Source organism: Pecten maximus, chromosome 1, assembly GCF_902652985.1.
Source record: "Pecten maximus chromosome 1, xPecMax1.1, whole genome shotgun sequence".
In the NCBI taxonomy this organism is placed as follows: domain Eukaryota; kingdom Metazoa; phylum Mollusca; class Bivalvia; order Pectinida; family Pectinidae; genus Pecten; species Pecten maximus.
The window spans coordinates 19,085,744-19,108,941 of record NC_047015.1 but is presented as its reverse complement, the minus strand read 5'-3'; the positions used below and the strand labels follow the sequence as shown (position 1 = coordinate 19,108,941).

General features: G+C 37.0%; 1 protein-coding gene across 4 annotated transcripts; it reads right to left on the bottom strand.

The window, feature by feature from the left end:
* Positions 1–291: 291 nt before the first annotated feature.
* LOC117327038 (PDZ and LIM domain protein 1-like) lies at positions 292–23,198 on the bottom strand. 4 transcript variants are annotated; one of them, XR_004532566.1, is made up of 10 exons: positions 22,955–23,198; positions 12,523–12,674; positions 9,770–9,908; positions 8,082–8,272; positions 5,471–5,664; positions 3,596–3,710; positions 2,225–2,310; positions 1,986–2,082; positions 1,006–1,780; positions 292–933 (listed from the first exon to the last, which is right to left on the bottom strand). XR_004532566.1 is itself a non-coding variant. In XM_033883864.1 (9 exons), the coding sequence occupies exons 1-9, from the start codon at positions 23,066–23,068 to the stop codon at positions 1,777–1,779; spliced, it is 1,092 nt and encodes a 363-aa protein (XP_033739755.1). In that variant the 5' UTR covers positions 23,069–23,198; the 3' UTR covers positions 292–1,776. The 4 variants fall into 4 exon arrangements, 3 of the variants coding, with proteins under 3 accessions (XP_033739755.1, XP_033739767.1, XP_033739775.1); XM_033883864.1 differs by having other exon boundaries at positions 292–1,780; XM_033883876.1 differs by having other exon boundaries at positions 292–1,780; positions 5,597–5,664; positions 22,955–23,196.

The following is a 23,198-nucleotide window of genomic DNA, read 5'->3' as shown; positions in this document are numbered from 1 at the left end:
TACTACCATTTACAGTATGTAAAAAATAAAAACAAACCAAGTACATTTTATTAATGTTTAATCAACAATACTATATCCAAAAAAAAGAAGAAAACAAAGCATATGAATTGCAAAAGCAGCATGCTGAAAATACATAATAATATATATATTATATTTATTATAAATATAGGACATTTAGTGTATCTGATGCGATATACAGTAGTATATATACATAAGCAGAAGCAAATTGTCAGAATGCCTCATACATGTAAAAGTTTTCTCTTATTTGGCAGTGATTTAAAACAAGTGAAAAAATGACTCTTACAGATTGAATTCAGATCAATATTTTGAAGATCATCTTCCTAGTATAAAATACAGAACATGCAACTCTTCAGCCCAGTATTATCATATCAGTTATAAATTACCTTGATCTATAGAGCCCAGTATTATCATATCAGTTATAAATTACCCGGATCTATAGAGCCCAGTATTATCATATCAGTTAAAAATTACCCTGATCTGTAGAGCCCTGTCATATCATATCAGTTATAAATTACCCTGATCTATAGAGCCCAGTATTATCATATCAGTTATAAATTACCCTGATCTATAGAGCCCAGTAATATCATATTGGTTATAAATTACCCTGATCTATAGAGCCCAGTATTATCATATCAGTTATAAATTACCCTGATCTATAGAGCCCAGTATTATCATATCAGTTATAAATTACCCTGATCTATAGAGCCCAGTAATATCATATTAGTTATAAATTACCCCGATCTATAGAGCCCAGTATTATCATATCAGTTAAAAATTACCCTGATCTGTAGAGCCCTGTCATATCATATCAGTTATAAATTACCCTGATCTATAGAGCCCTGTCATATCATATCAGTTATAAATTACCCTGATCTATAGAGCCCAGTAATATCATATCAGTTATAAATTACCCTGTCGTACTGTAATATCCTTTGAATTACCCCGATATGCAGAGCCCTGTAATATTACCGGATATCAATTAACCTGATCTGTAGAGCCCTGTAATGTTAATTACGTAATATCAATTACCCTGATCTGTAGAACCCTGTAATATCCACTAAACTATGCTGGTCAGTTGGATCCCGTTCCATTAAAGCCCCTTCATCCTTGCCTGTTAAGCCCTGTAATAGCCATTATTTCTATGTTTTTGTTATAAAAATATTAATAATACATTGTATTCAACTTGTACAATTTATATATATATATATATATAATAATAATAATAGTAATAAAATATCAATTTCTTCAAAATAAAATGATATATAATATCAACAATTCAAAAATAAGTAATCTACACGAGCACAACATTAAATACTAGACACTGACTAGGAACAGTAGACATTATCACCTGGAACCTTATCACGCCTCATAGTGTTGTACAGTCTTCGTCAGTCAGGTTATTAACATCAACCTGGCTAGCAAGGAGGTTGCATCAATGGGAGATGTTCCTAGTTCAATGTTGGATTCTGGTTCTTAAGTTTGTCCCCAGCTAATTTCTCAAAGTTGTATGCCAAGTCATAGCATCAGGTAGGGGGAGGGGAACACACGGGGTCAGCGAGGGGACAACGGAAATGCTGGGATACTGGGTGGAATTCTGATACTCCTACAGCAGTCACACTGTCTAGTAGGCTACCACTGTCCAGATGACCAATGTTTCAGGTCTACAGTTTCAAATGGGTAGGCACAGGTACAACAATTCCTAATCTGCCACAGCCCTCGGGATGACGTCACACAAATTCTTTGGAGGTTTGACGGTTACCTATACACAGAAAGAGTTTATTGGCATCCACATATTGAGTATTTATCAGAAATACATCTACAATCATCACTATCTTATTACACACCTGTCTGATCCTCCTTAAAATTTAAGTAATTTTCTTTCGTTATAATTTTTAACTTGAAATTCCATTCTTCAGAACAATGTCAATATATGATATGGCTGAAATCATATGCTAAAACTTTACCTATAAACAGGGACAGCCTTCATGTTGGGGTCTGGTGGCTGGGCGACCTGCTTGGCATGGATTTCACAGTAGAGCTTGTCCTCGATCACAAAGTAACCTATCAACAGACAGTACAATTATCTACACTGACATTACCTACAATAAATACAGTACATGACTTAAAACTCTGAATCAAAGATAAGTTGACCAATAAATAACTCATGGAAACATGATGTCTTTAATGACAAACTGTTGCTTACCTTTCTGTTTGAGATTAATTCCACACCTCACACACTTAAAACACTGTGCATGATAGGGTACACCTCGCACCTTCACAAACACTCCCCTGTAAACACAAGTGAAAAGGTTCAAGATGAAATAAATATACAGTGGATGGTTCAATGCATAAAAAGTGATCGTGACCTATTCATTACAGTTTTAAAGGACACCTCACTGAGATTGGTCTGTAGTTGGTGTGTCCGGTTCTCTTTAACAATATATGTATACAAGTAAAAGGACATGAAAGAAACAGTCCCTCAAATAGTATAAATGATCATAGGTACTCACATCACCATGTTCCCACATTCCCCACGGTGTAAATGATCATAGATACTCACATCACCATGTTCCCACATTCCCCACAGTGTAAATGATCATAGGTACTCACATTACCATGTTCCCACATTCCCCACGGTGTAAATGATCATAGATACTCACATCACCATGTTCCCATGGTGTAAATGATCATAGATACTCACATTACCATGTTCCCACATTCCCCACGGTGTAAATGATCATAGGTACTCACATCACCATGTTCCCACATTCCCCACGGTGTAAATGATCATAGGTACTCACATCACCATGTTCCCACATTCCCCACGGTGTAAATGATCATAGGTACTCACATCACCATGTTCCCACATTCCCCACAGTGTAAATGATCATAGATACTCACATCACCATGTTCCCACATTCCCCACGGTGTAAATGATCATAGGTACTCACATCACCATGTTCCCACATTCCCCACAGTGTAAATGATCATAGATACTCACATCACCATGTTCCCACATTCCCCACAGTGTAAATGATCATAGGTACTCACATTACCATGTTCCCACATTCCCCACAGTGTAAATGATCATAGATACTCACATCACCATGTTCCCACATTCCCCACAGTGTAAATGATCATAGGTACTCACATCACCATGTTCCCACATTCCCCACAGTGTAAATGATCATAGATACTCACATCACCATGTTCCCACATTCCCCACAGTGTAAATGATCATAGATACTCGCATCACCATGTTCCCATGGTGTAAATGATCATAGGTACTCACATCACCATGTTCCCACATTCCCCACAGTGTAAATGATCATAGATACTCACATCACCATGTTCCCATGGTGTAAATGATCATAGGTACTCACATCACCATGTTCCCATGGTGTAAATGATCATAGGTACTCACATCACCATGTTCCCACATTCCCCACAGTGTAAATGATCATAGATACTCACATCACCATGTTCCCACATTCCCCACAGTGTAAATGATCATAGGTACTCACATCACCATGTTCCCACATTCCCCACGGTGTAAATGATCATAGATACTCACATCACCATGTTCCCACATTCCCCACAATGCATGCTCTGCTGCTGTGGGCGCTGCTGACTGACCGTCTGCGGATCAGGAGCTCGGACCGACTTGAATCCACTTGGCTGGTTGTCGTCTGGACATTGAATAATGTATATCAAAATCTGCCAGAAGTAATTAACAGGAAAACCATATTGTGTTTACCACGATACCAGAGAACAAAGGATTGGAGGGCAACTTATGACATGTTAGTTTGATGTCTAACCTCCAAGAGGTTCAATTTGTCATGTAATTTCATAAAATTGTCTGTACTTGATTTAACTAGTAGATTCGTACTGTTTATACATATTGGTAAATTGTTTTAATGTGTTTAAATCACCTCAATGATGATAAATATAGAGAATTCTGTTAAATCAACATAATGTATTGTGACGCCTTCCACCTGTGTATTTGGCACGTACATAGCAACACTAATACACAATTTTGCATATGATATCATCTTGCTCAGCAAATCATTAATAAGTTGCCATAATTAAAAGTAAGCAGCAGTGACATGGTTCCTACAGATGGTCAGTCAACCAATTCCAAGACTTTTCCAGGCAATTGGGCTGAAATTTAAACACTTTTCTTATCTGTATGAACCATGAGTGAGAGACCAATACAATTGTCATTAGTCAATGTAGATGGCCACTTAGTGACATACTGTATCCAAATCTATTAGTGGAGAAACATTCTCCAACTCTATTAGTGGAGAAACATTCTCTAACTCTTTTAGTGGAGAAACATTCCCCAACTTCATTAGTGGAACAACATTTCACCCCACTCTATTAGTGAAACAACATTTCACCCCACTCTATTAGTGAAACAACATTCCCCAACCCTTTTAGTGGAGTTCTCCAACTCTGTTATTGGAGAAATATTCTCCAATTAGTGGAACATAATTTCCAAATTTTCAATAGGTGTAGAAACATTCCCCAACTCTATTAGTGGAACAACATGCAAAAAAAACTATTGTTAGATAGTTGCACAACCAACAAATACTGATGGAAATATTTTAATTAATGGAAATAAACTTACAATGAGCATTAAAAAGTAAGTCATATGTCTGTATAATAGAATTAATTAAATATAGACGATTATTAACCGAGACTGGGCCATATTGAAACAAAATACATAAGTTACTTTCAAAATCAAGTACTAGGTAATAGGGTTGAGGATTTGATGTTATGACAGGAAGTTTAGGGAGGAACACATCAGAATTGCACTTTCCATTTTGTCATAAACAAACATGTTACCTAACACCATTAATTTAAAAACTGTTGTCTTGGATTACAGAAACAAAAAAATTCAAAACAAACCTAAAAATAATATCTTGTGGGCAATTTTTCACTCATTTGATATGGTTTCACTTTTTTTGTCATAATTGAAAGAAAATAAAAGGCGCTATAAACCTCTGATACGTCTGAATGTATAATGCTTTAATACATCATACACATATTGTACTGTTGTTGATATCCTAATCAACATCACAACTCTCTTATATCAAATAAAATTATGTCTATCTACAAAGCTGAGTCATAAATTTTGATTATAAATGAACACAGGAGAAGAGCTTGACTTACTAAGTTGTTGTCGAGTGGATAATGTGTAATTTGTCGAGTGGATAATGTGGAATTGTTTTATTTTCTGAATGATGTCTTAGCATTTCTTCATTCTGTTCTGAATCAATCAATGCAAGTAATATTTATAGGTACTGGACCCTAATTTCACGTCCAACAGAAGGCGGAGATGATATTCATGTGAGCATGCCTTACCTGTATACCTGGACAAGGTACGTACATTCACCAAAAACAGGTGTTGTCAGTAAAACATGTTAGTGTTAAACCACAAACATACTCTGATCAGTATTAGTAGGGTGGTCAGAAGGTAGGTGGTCAGGCAGGTCAGGTGAGGTGACAGGTGGGAGGTCAGGCGAGGTCACATCCTCCAAATCATGCCCTTCCTTTGTGCTACTCTCATCACCTTGCGAGTCCAGTCTGTGGTAGGTTCCAGTCATACGAGTTCCAACAGGTGCATCCTCTACATCCAGGCTGAAAATGAAGGTGCTCAATGTAATGTTTTAGCTCCTTTGTTGCTAATGATGAGAAGATATTGTGGTCTTGAAAGTAAGTAAAATTCATTTCTTTACACAAACGTTAATTTGTTTCATCACAGAATTTTACCAACCAAATAGCATGATTTTGGCCTTTTCCCACTGTTTTAACAAAAGTTGATCCATGTGACATTGGATATAGAACAAGGTGGCTTCTTTCACAAACTTGCTGTTGAAATTCATCCCATAACATGATTCTAGGCCTATCTCATGACTCTAGGCCTATACTATAATTCCATATCATGATCCTAGCCCTATATCATGATTCTAGCCCTATATCATGATTCTAGGCCTATATCATGATTCTAGCCCTATATCATGATTCTAGCCCTATATCATGATCCTAGCCCTCTATATATCATGATCCTAGCCCTCTATATATCATGATCCTAGCCCTCTATATATCATGATCCTAGCCCTCTATATATCATGATCCTAGCCCTATATCATGTTTCTTGCCCTATATCATGATCCTAGCCCTCTATCATGATCCTAGCCCTATATCATGATCATGATTCTAGCCCTATATCATGATCCTAGCCCTCTATATATCATGATCCTAGCCCTATATCATGTTTCTTGCCCTATATCATGATCCTAGCCCTCTATCATGATCCTAGCCCTATATCATGATCATGATTCTAGCCCTATATCATGATTCTAGCCCTATATCATGATCCTAGCCCTATATCATGATCCTAGCCCTATATCATGATCCTAGCCCTCTATATATCATGATCCTAGCACTATATCATGATCCTAGCCCTATATCATGATCCTAGCCCTATATCATGATCCTAGCCCTATATCATGTTTCTAGCCCTATATCATGATCCTAGCACTATATCATGATTCTAGCTCTATATCATGATCCTAGCACTATATCATGATCCTAGCCCTATATCATGATCCTAGCCCTCTATCATGATCCTAGCCCTATATCATGATCATGATTCTAGCCCTATATCATGATCCTAGCCCTCTATATATCATGATCCTAGCCCTATATCATGTTTCTTGCCCTATATCATGATCCTAGCCCTCTATCATGATCCTAGCCCTATATCATGATCATGATTCTAGCCCTATATCATGATTCTAGCCCTATATCATGATCCTAGCCCTATATCATGATCCTAGCCCTATATCATGATCCTAGCCCTCTATATATCATGATCCTAGCACTATATCATGATCCTAGCCCTATATCATGATCCTAGCCCTATATCATGATCCTAGCCCTATATCATGTTTCTAGCCCTATATCATGATCCTAGCACTATATCATGATTCTAGCTCTATATCATGATCCTAGCACTATATCATGATCCTAGCCCTATATCATGATCCTAGCCCTATATCATGATCCTAGCCCTATATCATGTTTCTAGCCCTATATCATGATCCTAGCCCTATATCATGATCCTAGCCCAGTATATCATAATCCTAGCCCTATATCATGATCCTAGCACTATATCATAATCCTAGCCCTATATCATGATCCTAGCCCTATATCATGATTCTAGCCCTCTATATATCGTGATTCTAGCCCTATATCATGATTCTAGCCCTCTATATATCATAATCCTAGCCCTATATCATGATCCTAGCCCTATATCATGATTCTAGCCCTATATCATGATCCTAGCCCTATATCATGATTCTAGCCCTATATCATGATCCTAGCCCTATATCATGATCCTAGCCCTATATCATGATTCTAGCCCCATATCATGATTCTAGCCCTATATCATGATCCTAGCCCTATATCATGATTCTAGCCCTTTATATATCATGATCCTAGCCCTATATCATGATCCAAGCCCTATATCATGATCCTAGCACTATATCATGATTCTAGCCCTATATCATGATCCTAGCCCTATATCATGATCCTAGCCCTCTATATATCATGATTCTAGCCCTCTATATATCATGATCCTAGCCCTATATCATGATTCTAGCCCTCTATATATCATGATCCTAGCCCTATATCATGATCCTAACCCTATATCATGATCCTAACCCTATATCATGATTCTAGTTATTAGTGAAAGCATTTTCTATATCATGATTCTAGCCCTATATCATGATCCTAGCCCTATATCATGATCCTAGCCCTATCCTAGCCCTATATCATGATCCTAGCCCTATATCATGATCCTAGCCATGTGTTATGATTCTAGGCCTTTTGGTCATCAAGAAGATGTTACAGTATACATTAACCTCTGGGTAGATGAGCTAAATATGTTATCAGAGATCATTTTCCTGTTATTGGATAAGTACACAGTATGTTACACAAGAATCATAAGATGCTCACTAGGGTAAAGAGTGTCATGTTTGTAAAGCACATACTTTTCCATTTCTTTCTCTATGCCAGCCGTCTGCATCTTGTATGTGTTTGCCAGGTTATCAGCAGAGTACAGGCCGATTGGAGTGTTAAACTGACAATGAACAACGTTGGGAACAGGTTTTTTTGGTGACTGGGGAGCCTGAGTAAAGGAGCGGGGTGTCCTGTTATAACCACTTCCTATGTGTAGAGGGTCCTACAATTCAATAGTAATACAGGGTATCAATACAAATATGATTGTTATTATACCTTAATTACTGGAATCATAAACTCAAAACACACTTATCTAAATCCCCACCAACACTGTCCTTGTCTACATACAGACTGGTCACACTACCCTTGTCTACATACAGACTAGTCACACTACCCTTGTCTACATACAGACTGGTCACACTACCCTTGTCTACATACAGACTGGTCACACTACCCTTGTCTACATACAGACTAGTCACACTACCCTTGTCTACATACAGACTGGTCACACTCCCGACCAACACTGTCCTTGTCTACAACAGACCAGTCACACTGCCCTTGTCTACATACAGACTGGTCACACTGTCCTTGTCTACATACAGACTGGTCACACTCAGCCCTTGTCTACATACAGACTGGTCACACTGTCCTTGTCTACATACAGACTGGTCACACTGTCCTTGTCTACATACAGACTGGTCACACTCAGCCCTTGTCTACATACAGACTGGTCACACTGTCCTTGTCTACATACAGACTGGTCACACTGCCCTTGTCTACATACAGACCAGTCACACTGCCCTTGTCTACATACAGACTGGTCACGCTGCCCTTGTCTACATACAGACTGGTCACACTGTCCTTGTCTACATACAGACTGGTCACACTGTCCTCGTCTACATACAGACTGGTCACACTCAGCCCTTGTCTACATACAGACTGGTCACACTCAGCCCTTGTCTACATACAGACTGGTCATACTGTCATTGTCTACATACAGACTGGTCACACTGTCCTTGTCTACATACAGACTGGTCACACTCAGCCCTTGTCTACATACAGACTGGTCACACTGTCCTTGTCTACATACAGACTGGTCACACTGCCCTTGTCTACATACAGACCAGTCACACTGTCCTTGTCTACATACAGACTGGTCATACTGCCCTTGTCTACATACAGACTGGTCACACTGTCCTTGTCTACATACAGACTGGTCACACTGCCCTTGTCTACATACAGACTGGTCACACTGTCCTTGTCTACATACAGACTGGTCATACTGCCCTTGTCTACATACAGACTGGTCACACTGTCCTTGTCTACATACAGACTGGTCACACTCAGCCCTTGTCTACATACAGACTGGTCACACTCAGCCCTTGTCTACATACAGACTGGTCACACTGTCCTTGTCTACATACAGACTGGTCACACTGCCCTTGTCTACATACAGACTGGTCACACTGTCCTTGTCTACATACAGACCAGTCACACTGCCCTTGTCTACATACAGACTGGTCACACTCCCCACCAACACTGTCCTTGTCTACATACAGACCAGTCACACTGCCCTTGTCTACATACATACTGGTCACACTGCCCTTGTCTACATACAGACTGGTCACACTCCCCACCAACACTGTCCTTGTCTACATACAGACCGGTCACACTGTCCTTGTCTACATACAGACTGGTCACACTGCCCTTGCCTACTTACAGGCTGGTGTGACCGAGCCAGGGATGTCTTTTGGACAGTCTGCACTTCATCCCCTGTTGATGTCTTGATGGTCCTTAATTCCTGGGGACGCAGTTGAGACATGGGTGTCACTTTCGGAGCCCAAACAGACACAGCCCCTCTGTAAAAAAAAAACCACCCAAAATATAGGAGTTCACCAATCTTAATTCAACTGAATTTCATGTCATACGTTCTGTGCATTGTAATTGTTGATAGATGTGTGAAGGAAATACAATCAAATAATTCATATCTACAATTCCATATCATACAAGTGAAAACTTGAAAACATTGTTTTGTACAAAAAACATGTTTCCTACAAATAGTGAAAAACACATTTTTGTTGATCATGAAATATCTAGCAGTTAAAGAGATATAAGCCAATTGACCCTGATATTTGACACATAACCTTGAGTTATAGCCATGTGACTCATCTTTAATTAAAATCAATTATGATTCATTTACTAGTTAGGGATAGAAAGCTGACAGTCATTTCATCATTCATTTACTGTTTCATTTCATTTTGATCTTTCTTTTTCAAACATAGTCATAACAAAATATTAACCAGAAAACTACTCAATATATGCCCTTTAACTTTGACCCTTTTTGTCAATGGAATTTTTATCTGAATTTGATTAATATAAAGCGTTAAATAAGAATATTTAGGAGCTAAAAGAACCATAATTTCACATTGCCTTGGATCCAATTGGCATTGACCTTTGATCAGACAATTCCTAATATGATTATGGTCAACTTTGCTTTGTATCATTACAAAGTATGTAACAGCAAAATCATATTGACTTTGTGACCTTGACTTTTAGTCAAGCAACTAGTCAATATGTCATACACATAATTTCATAACAAAATATTCATCAGAATAAACATTTGTTATAATTATTATTTTAGAAGCAGCGACATTCAGTAACAACATCGTAGTGAAATGAACTACACCTTGAGTGACTACAAACATGACAACTTAAATGGTTGTATTATTGTTGGGAATAACATGTTGATACCTTTGTACTTATTTGACCTTTGAGATGATTACCAGACCGACCTAATGGCAGTGTGATGCACACTTGGTGTATCTAATACAGATATCGGTGACAGCTAAAAACTATTGTCGACAATATTACATAGAAAATTTTGAAGTTAAATTGATTTTTGACCTTGATGTCAAGTTCACTTGAATTAATTTCACACCATCTCTGGGCTATGAAGGTTAGTTGTTACATCACAAATGTTGCCTGACAAGAATACCATTGCAGATGTTTGACCTTCACCTTTATCAAGGTTACCATGGCTTATGTTTAGTGCAATTCATCTTTAATGGCTGAAAAGTTATGACCGGAACAAGAGATTGTATAAGAAGGATAAGAATCAGAAATTGTGAATTACGTTTCCATTTTTGTATGTTTGAGTTGGAAGGGAAGAAAGGTACCATTACTAAGGACATTGATCAGAAAAAGTATAGATGATCTAGGACCATATTACATGGTAAGTCAATGAGATCAAGTCAAATCAACGCTTTCATCCAGACAAGGCATCGACGGCGAAGAACTATGTAACAAAACCATTATAGTATTAACATGTACGGACATTATAACAAACAAAACTATAGTATTGACATGTACGGACATTATAACAAACAAACCATAGTATTAACATGTACGGACATTATAACAAACAAACCATAGTATTAACATGTACGGACATTATAACAAACAAAACCATAGTATTATACGGACATTATAACAAACAAAACCATAGTATTAACATATACGGACATTATAACAAACAAAACCATAGTATTATACGGACATTATAACAAACAAAACCATAGTATTATACGGACATTATAACAAACAAAACCATGGTGTTATACGGACATTATAACAAACAAAACCATAGTATTAACATATACGGACATTATAACAAACAAAACCATAGTATTATACGGACATTATAACAAACAAAACCATGGTATTATACGGACATTATAACAAAAAAAATACATGGTATTATACGGACATTATAACAAACAAACCATGGAATTAACATGTACGGACATTATAACAAACAAAACCATAGTATTAACATGTACGGACATTATAACAAACAAAACCATAGTATTAACATGTACGGACGTTATAACAAACAAAACCATAGTATTAACATATACGGACATTATAACAAACAAAACCATAGTATTACGGACATTATAACAAACAAAACCATAGTATTACGGACATTATAACAAACAAAACCATAGTATTAACATATACGGACATTATAACAAACAAAACCATAGTATTACGGACATTATAACAAACAAAACCATAGTATTAACATGTACGGACATTATAACAAACAAAACCATAGTATTAACATGTACGGACGTTATAACAAACAAAACCATGGTATTAACATGTACGGACATTATAACAAACAAAATCATAGTATTAACATATACGGACATTATAACAAACAAAACCATAGTATTAACATATACGGACATTATAACAAACAAAACCATAGTATTACGGACATTATAACAAACAAAACCATAGTATTAACATGTACGGACATTATAACAAACAAAACCATAGTATTATACGGACATTATAACAAACAAAACCATAGTATTATACGGACATTATAACAAACAAAACCATGGTATATTATAGTCATACATTCTGCAAGCCTCCCTTCTCAGATGATTTGAGCACTTTACTGACCTTTGAACTGTCATGTAAATATCATTCCCAGATCGGATGATTTGAGATTTGGCGTCATCGTGAGTGAGGGTGTCTGTGTTGACATCGTTGATGAAGATGACACCATCACCTGCTCGCAGACCGCTCCTCTCCGCCACACCGCCGGGCGTTACCTACCAAAGACGCAACGTTATAGTTTATTAATGATTGTTTATTAAGTGTTCTGGTCCGAGATATGGGAGCCCTGCAGCCATTATAGCCGGTTATTTCGGAGATCAACACCCGTTTACAGATATCACTTCTACCCATCAGAGACATGTCACAAATATTTCAGACACTCAAATATACCCCTTCCCGGCCCTTCGCGACCAGATCACATATTGCAGATACTCAAATCACAGATTAAAGACACAAAAATGTACCTCTAATAGTCCTTACGAGACCAAACCACAAATTGCAGACACTTAGATATACCCCTCCCCCGCCCCTCCGAGACCAAATCACATTGTAGACACTCAAATGTACCCCTCCCCGCCCCTCCGAGACCAAATCATATTGTAGACACTCAAATGTACCCCTCCCCGCCCCTCCGAGAACAAATCATATTGTAGACACTCAAATGTACCCCTCTCCGCCCCTCCGAGAACAATCATATTGTAGACACTCAAATGTACCCCTCCCCACCCCTCCGAGACCAAATCATATTGTAGACACTCAAATGTACCCCTCCCCACCCCTCCGAGACCAAATCATATTGTAGACACTCAAATGCACCATCCCCGCCCCTCCGAGAACAAATCATATTGTAGACACTCAAATATACCCCTCCCCGACCCTCCGAGACCAAATCATATTGTAGACACTCAAATGTACCCCTCCCCGCCCCTCCGAGAACAAATCATATTGTAGACACTCAAATGCACCCCTCCCCACCCCTCCGAGACCAAATCATATTGTAGACACTCAAATGCACCCCTCCCCACCCTTTAGAGACCAAATCATATTGTAGACACTCAAATGCACCCCTCCCCACCCCTCCGAGACCAAGTCATATTGTAGACACTCAAATGCACCCCTCCCCACCCCTCCGAGACCAAATCATATTGTAGACACTCAAATGCACACCTCCCTGCCCGTCCAAGACCAAATTAAATTGTAGAAACTCATGAATGTACCCCTGCCCACCCATCCGAGACCAAATCAGATTGTAGACACTCAAATATACTCCCTCCCCGCCCCTCCGAGACCGAATCAGATTGTAGACACTCAAATATACCCCTCCCCGACCCTCCGAGACCAAATCAGATTGTAGACACTCAAATATACTCCCTCCCCGCCCCTCCGAGACCAAATCATATTGTAGACACTCAAATATACCCCTCCCCGACTCTCCGAGACCAAATCAGATTGTAGACACTCAAATATACCCCTCCCCGACCCTCCGAGACCAAATCAGATTGTAGACACTCAAATGCACCCCTCCCCGACCCTCCGAGACCAAATCATATTGTAGACACTCAAATGTACCCCTCCCCACCCCTCCGAGAACAAATCATATTGTAGACACTCAAATATAAATACTGTATCTCAATAAAGTATGATTCGACTCCCACAAGCTCCGGAAGTTGTTGGAAGCGTTAAGCGTTATTTCGCCTGGGCAGGACCAATAAATACAATTTTGCGTACGAAGACTAACATCTGGACAGAGAACCGAGACGGTGGATATTTCGACCGCATCTTGTTGGATATACTGTCAGTGCAGAGGCATGCCTATCGAACAGAGAACCCTTTGATTCCGAATATGTTTTATACGATTTACGCTACCCGCGCTGACGCCTGCATAAGTCGTTGTGATCTGTTGTACACCGTACAGTACTTTTCATGTACATTTTGTATCCATACGCCATTGCTCACAATTACTTATCTCTGGCCTGCGAAAAGGCTCTGAAATCATCCGTATTTATATCTACAGCGAGAAGAACTATCATACATTTCCACATTAATAAATCCATCTGGCTTCTGAAATGTTACAAGCAGATCTTGGCAACCTCTAAACAGACCCAAACAAATAACTGCCAATGTAGGTTAGCGCTCCGTATTATACCACAATATCTACTGGTTTTTACAGAAAGATACGGAGTAACACAGAGAACTTCATATGAAACCACGTTTGTAGTGCTCTATTTCGAGGGTTCCGTGTTTTTTATATCACTTGGTTGTTTCTCTTGCGTAGCAATGTCTCATTCTGGTTTTCTGTAGTGTAGTTCTACTGCTTAGAAAGACGTGTCTTATACTGTACGATACGTAACGTGTAGGTATCTTATACTGTCCGATACGTAACGTGTAGGTATCTTATACTGTACGATACGTAACGTGTACATCTTATACTGTACGATACGTAACGTGTAGGTATCTTATACTGTACGATACTTAACATGTACATCTTATACTGTACGATACGTAACGTGTAGGTATCTTATACTGTACGATACGTAACGTGTATGTATCTTATACTGTACGATACGTAACGTGTATGTATCTTATACTGTACGATACGTAACGTGTAGGTATCTTATACTGTACGATACGTAACGTGTATGTATCTTATACTGTACGATACGTAACGTGTACGTCTTATACTGTACGATACGTAACGTATAGGTATCTTATACTGTACGATACGTAACGTGTAGGTATCTTATACTGTACGATACGTAACGTGTACGTCTTATACTGTACGATACGTAACGTGTACATCTTATACTGTACGATACGTAACGTGTAGGTATCTTATACTGTACGATACGTAACGTGTACGTCTTATACTGTACGATACGTAACGTATAGGTATCTTATACTGTACGATACGTAACGTGTAGGTATCTTATACTGTACGATACGTAACGTGTAGGTATCTTATACTGTACGATACTTAACATGTACATCTTATACTGTACGATACGTAACGTGTAGGTATCTTATACTGTACGATACTTAACATGTAGGTATCTTATACTGTACGATACGTAACGTGTACATCTTATACTGTACGATACGTAACGTGTACGTCTTATACTGTACGATACGTAACGTATAGGTATCTTATACTGTACGATACGTAACGTGTAGGTATCTTATACTGTACGATACGTAACGTGTAGGTATCTTATACTGTACGATACTTAACATGTACATCTTATACTGTACGATACGTAACGTGTAGGTATCTTATACTGTACGATACGTAACGTGTAGGTATCTTATACTGTACGATACGTAACGTGTACATCTTATACTGTACGATACGTAACGTGTATGTATCTTATACTGTACGATATGTAACTTGTACATCTTATACTGTCCGATACGTAACGTGTAGGTATCTTATACTGTACGATACGTAACGTGTAGGTATCTTATACTGTACGATACGTAACTTGTACATCTTATACTGTACGATACTTAACATGTACATCTTATACTGTACGATACGTAACGTGTAGGTATCTTATACTGTACGATACGTAACGTGTAGGTATCTTATACTGTACGATACGTAACGTGTACGTCTTATACTGTACGATACGTAACGTATAGGTATCTTATACTGTACGATACGTAACGTGTAGGTATCTTATACTGTACGATACGTAACGTGTAGGTATCTTATACAGTACGATACGTAACGTGTACATCTTATACTGTACGATACGTAACGTGTAGGTATCTTATACTGTACGATACGTAACGAGTAGGTATCTTATACTGTCCGATACGTAACGTGTAGGTATCTTATACTGTACGATACGTAACGTGTAGGTATCTTATACTGTACGATACGTAACGAGTAGGTATCTTATACTGTCCGCTACGTAACGTGTAGGTATCTTATAATGTACGATACGTAACGTGTAGGTATCTTATACTGTACGATACGTAACGTGTATGTATCTTATACTGTCCGCTACGTAACGTGTAGGTATCTTATACTGTCCGATACGTAACGTGTAGGTATCTTATACTGTACGATACGTAACGTGTACGTCTTATACTGTACGATACGTAACGTGTAGGTATCTTATAATGTCCGATACGTAACGTGTAGGTATCTTATACTGTACGATACGTAACGTGTACGTCTTATACTGTACGATACGTAACGTGTAGGTATCTTATACTGTACGATACGTAACGTGTAGGTATCTTATACTGTACGATACGTAACGTGTAGGTATCTTATACTGTACGATACGTAACGTGTAGGTATCTTATACTGTACGATACGTAACGTGTACGTCTTATACTGTACGATACGTAACGTGTAGGTATCTTATACTGTACGATACGTAACGTGTAGGTATCTTATACTGTACGATACGTAACGTGTAGGTATCTTATACTGTACGATACGTAACGTGTAGGTATCTTATACTGTACGATACGTAACGTGTAGGTATCTTATACTGTACGATACGTAACGTATAGGTATCTTATACTGTACGATACGTAACGTGTAGGTATCTTATACTGTACGATACGTAACGTGTAGGTATCTTATACTGTACGATACGTAACGTGTATGTATCTTATACTGTCCGCTACGTAACGTGTAGGTATCTTATACTGTCCGATACGTAACGTGTAGGTATCTTATACTGTACGATACGTAACGTGTACGTCTTATACTGTCAGATACGTAACGTGTAGGTATCTTATATTGTCCGATACGTAACGTGTATATTATATTGTCCGATACATAACGTCTATCCAACACTATATACATACAAATGTACGTAAAATGTAGGTATCTTATACTGTATGATACGTAACATGTAGCTTATACCCTATCATACGTAACGTGTAATATACATTTATACAATATCAAAATATTTAGCTTATACTGTTTAATACATAACGTGTAACTATAACTATAATACGTAACGTGTAACTATAACTATAATACGTAACGTGTAACTATAACTATAATACGTAACGTGTAACTATAACTCTATAATACGTACCGTGTAACTATAACTCTATAATACGTAACGTGTAACTATAACTCTATAATACGTAACTTGTAACTATAACTATAATACGTAACGTGTAACTATAACTATAATACGTACCGTGTAACTATAACTATAATACGTACCGTGTAACTATAACTTTATAATACGTACCGTGTAACTATAACTCTATAATACGTACCGTGTAACTATAACTATAATACGTACCGTGTAACTATAACTCTATAATACGTACCGTGTAACTATAACTATAATACGTACCGTGTAACTATAACTATAATACGTACCGTGTAACTATAACTTTATAATACGTAACGTGTAACTATAACTATAATACGTACCGTGTAACTATAACTCTATAATACGTACCGTGTAACTATAACTATAATACGTACCGTGTAACTATTACTCTATAATACGTAACGTGTAACTATAACTTTATAATACGTAACGTGTAACTATAACTATGATACGTACCGTGTAACTATAACTCTATAATACGTACCGTGTAACTATAACTATAATACATAACGTGTAACTATAACTATGATACGTACCGTGTAACTATAACTCTATAATACGTAACGTGTAACTGTAACTATAATACGTACCGTGTAACTATAACTCTATAATACGTAACGTGTAACTATAACTCTATAATACGTAACGTGTAACTATAACTATGATACGTACCGTGTAACTATAACTCTATAATACGGAACTTGAAACTATTACTCTATAATACGTAACGTGTAACTATAACTATAATACGTACCGTGTAACTAAATTATAATACGTAACGTGTAACTATAACTCTATAATACGTACCGTGTAACTATAACTCTATAATACGTAACGTGTAACTATAACTCTATAATACGTAACGTGTAACTATTACTCTATAATACGTAACGTGTAACTATAACTCTATAATAAGTACCGTGTAACTATAACTATAATACGTAACGTGTAACTATAACTCTATAATACGTAACTTGTAACTATAACTCTATAATACGTAACTTGTAACTATAACTCTATAATACGTAACGTGTAACTATAACTCTATAATACGTAACGTGTAACTATAACTCTATAATACGTAACGTGTAACTATAACTATAATACGTACCGTGTAACTATAACTCTATTATTCGTAACGTGTAACTATTACTCTATAATACGTAACGTGTAACTATAACTATAATACGTACCGTGTAACTATAACTATAATACGTAACGTGTAACTATAACTCTATAATACATAACGTGTAACTATAACTATAATACATAACGTGTAACTATAACTCTATAATACGTAACGTGTAACTATAACTATAATACATAACGTGTAACTATAACTATAATACGTAACGTGTAACTATAGCTCTATAATACGTACCGTGTAACTATAACTATAATACGTAACGTTTAACTATAACTATGATACGTACCGTGTAACTATAACTCCATAATACGTAACTTGTAACTATAACTATAATACGTACCGTGTAACTATAACTCTATAATACGTACCGTGTAACTATAACTATAATACGTAACTTGTAACTATAACTATAATACGTACCGTGTAACTATAACTATAATACATAACGTGTAACTATAACTATAATACGTACCGTGTAACTATAACTATAATACGTAACGTGTAACTATAACTATGATACGTACCGTGTAACTATAACTCTATAATACGTAACGTGTAACTATAACTCTATAATACGTAACTTGTAACTATAACTCTATAATACATAACGTGTAACTATAACTCTATAATACGTAACGTGTAAATATCTGTAGTTAACGTGTAAGTTTAGTACAGGGTACGTTACATTTACTATGTGATACGGACATCTACAGTGTCACTTTATCCGACTCTGCACCAGATACGTGTGATGATGTGTTTATAGTTACACTCCAGGAAACAGCCTCCTCACAGTATGTGGTGTTCTGTATCGGTATTAACAGGGCGCTGACGCATTCCAAGTTATACGCTTCCTAACTGCGTTTTTTAACAATTATATAATTGGAAATGGTGCGTAACAAATATGATATTGACATCTATCTGGTTAAGTCGCTTGTGTTATACTAATTGCTTCACTGTGACTGGTATTCTGAGTAGTTTTGAAGGTATGCAATTATAAGGCAGATACTCTGTTATAATAATTACAAAGTCTCGATATCCACTGTGTTAACTACAAATATCCAAACACTGTGTTAACTACAAATATCCAAACACTGTGTTAACTACAAATATCCAAACACTGTGTTAACTACAAATATCCAAACACTGTGTTAACTACAAATATCCAAACACTGTGTTAACTACAAATATCCAAACACTGTGTTAACTACAAATATCCAAACACTGTCTTAACTACAAATATCCAAACACCGTGTTAACTACAAATATCCAAACACCGTGTTAACTACAAATATCCAAACACTGTGTTAACTACAAATATCCAAACACTGTCTTAACTACAAATATCCAAACACTGTCTTAACTACAAATATCCAAACACTGTCTTAACTACAAATATCCAAACACTGTGTTAACTACAAATATTCAAACACTGTGTTAACTACAAATATTCAAACACTGTGTTAACTACAAATATCCAAACACTGTGTTAACTACAATAATCCAACACTGTGTTCCCCACAAATATCCAAACACTGTGTTAACTACAAATATCCAAACACTGTGTTAACTACAAATATCCAAACACTGTGTTAACTACAAATATCTTAACTGTTTTAACTATAAAAATCAAAAACCATGTCTTACCTACAAATATCCACCTCGTGTTACAGAAAAACTACGTATCAGATAATAAACTACCGGTTAGCCAATCAATCTATAACTACGTTGTTATCAGATATATCTAAACTGCGTTGTTATCCAAGTTTTAAACTACGTTGTTATCCAGATATATAAACTACGTTGTTATCCACAGATATCTAAACTACGTTGTTATCCACAGATATTTAAACTACGTTGTTATCCAGATATCTAAACTACGTTGTTATCCAGATATCTAAACTACGTTGTTATCCACAGATATCTAAACTACGTTGTTATCCACAGATATCTAAACTACGTTGTTATCCAGATATCTAAACTACGTTGTTATCAAGATATCTAAACTACGTTGTTATCCACAGATATCTAAACTACGTTGTTATCCAGATATCTAAACTACGTTGTTATCCAGATATCTAAACTACGTTGTTATCCAGATATCTAAACTGTGTTGTTATCCAGATATCTAAACTGTGTTGTTATCCAGATATCTAAACTACGTTGTTATCCACAGATATCTAAACTACATTGATTGTTATCCACAGATATCTAAACTACGTTGTTATCCAGATATCTAAACTACGTTGTTATCCACAGATATATAAACTTCGTTGTTATCCAGATATCTAAACTGTGTTGTTATCCAGATATCTAAACTACGTTGTTATCCAGATATCTAAACTACGTTGTTATCCACAGATATCTAAACTACGTTGTTATCCAGATATTTAAACTACGTGGTTATCCAGATATCTAAACTACATTGTTATACACAGATATCTAAACTGCGTTGTTATCCACAGATATTTAAACTACGTTGTTATCCAGATATCTAAACTACGTTGTTATCCACAGATATTTAAACTACGTGGTTATCCAGATATATAAACTACGTTGTTATCCACAGATATCTAAACTACATTGATTGTTATCCACAGATATCTAAACTACGTGGTTATCCAGATATCTAAACTACGTTGTTATCCAGATATCTAAACTACGTTGTTATACACAGATATATAAACTACGTTGTTATCCAGATATATAAACTACGTTGTTATCCAGATATCTAAACTACGTTGTTATCCAGATATCTAAACTGTGTTGTTATCCAGATATCTAAACTACGTTGTTATCCAGATATCTAAATACGTTGTTATCCAAAGATATCTTAACTACATTGTTATCCACATATATCTAAACTGCGTTGTTATCTACAGATATCTAAGCTGCGTTGTAATCCAGGTCATAGGTATATTTAAACATTTATGTTGTACGGGAGAAGACGGATTATAAGTTTTAAACTTGTTTCTGGTCCCATTTGTATATTTGCAAATAAGATATGTTTAAATCAAACAGATATCTAAACTTCGTCGTTTTCCACAGATATCCTAACTTCTAACAAGATATCGCCAATTTACTGATTAACACCGATATTCAAACTATACGTCTTACAGTATGTAACTGCAGATATTTAAATTACCACTCAACCACAGATATCCAAATTACCGTGTTAATCACAGATATCCACATTACCGTGTTAATCACAGATATCAAAATTGCCGTGTTAATCACATTATACCCAAATTACCGTGTTAATCACAGATATCCAAACTACCGTGTTAATCACATTATACCCAAATTACCGTGTTAATCACAGATATCCAAACTACCGTGTTAATCACAGATACACAAACTACCGTGTTAATCACAGATTTCCAAACTACCGTATTAATCACATTATACCCAAATTACCGTGTTAATCACAGATACACAAACTACCGTGTTAATCACAGATTTCCAAACTACCGTATATTAATCAGATATCCAAACTTCCTCGTTAATCACAGATATCTAAACTCTAACGCTTTAACCACATATACCCAAACTACCGTTCTAACCATAGTGATATCAAAACTACAGCGTTAACTACACGTCAAAACCATATTTTTAGCGATGAATCCAAACGTGTTCTGTCAATTATAGACTAATCATCGTATACAGTGCGGGCACCAGAACAATATATAGTATTTGTCTGCCCAGTACAGCTGGGGCCGGTTGGTGTGAATGGCTGGAAGATAGGATAAGCAGAAATGTTCTTATAAAATCGTAAAGGACCTTGATGAAACAGAAATGTTTATAAACATGCAAGAGGGTCTTGCTGTGAAAGAACGGAGCAATATCAATCTGGCCGTAAGGTCAGTGCTGAAGGCCCGATAACGACGCGGTGTAGAGAAACACTTTCTATTTTGACCCCCTCGATCCTCCGTTATCAGACCGAAATATTACACATGAAAGTGAACACAACAACAACCTTGCCCCCGTCTCGTCTTACACCACACCAAATATAGAGGCTACCTGCTCGACACCGAGGTAAAACTAACTTTTCAAAATGAAAATGTAAAGGACATTGAGTATTAGGTGAAGGCACAGTGCCGGAGTTTGTTGACTGTTCAATAGCGAGTGGCCTGTAGGGATAAAATTAAGTGAAAACTTACTTAAGCGTGAAAGCTGAAAAGAAAGAGTAGTATGTTATGAATACGTTGGAATGTGTGTGTATGGATTGGTATAAGCAGACGACGGGTTTTGTACGTACCGACTGTAGGGAAAGTGGCGTGCTGAAGTCGCTCCCACCCTGAAGCCGAAAGCCCCAGGACACACTCGTGTCGGGCCGAACTATGCGAATGGTCATCATCTCCGGTTGAGCCATCCTGGACACTGTCCTTTCTAAACTCCTGGTCAGACTGTCTGGACCATGCACCCTACTGATCGAGGATCGTCAATAAAAATAGCATATGTTGTACGGATCGAGGGGGCCCCCGGGTTTGCACACGATACCT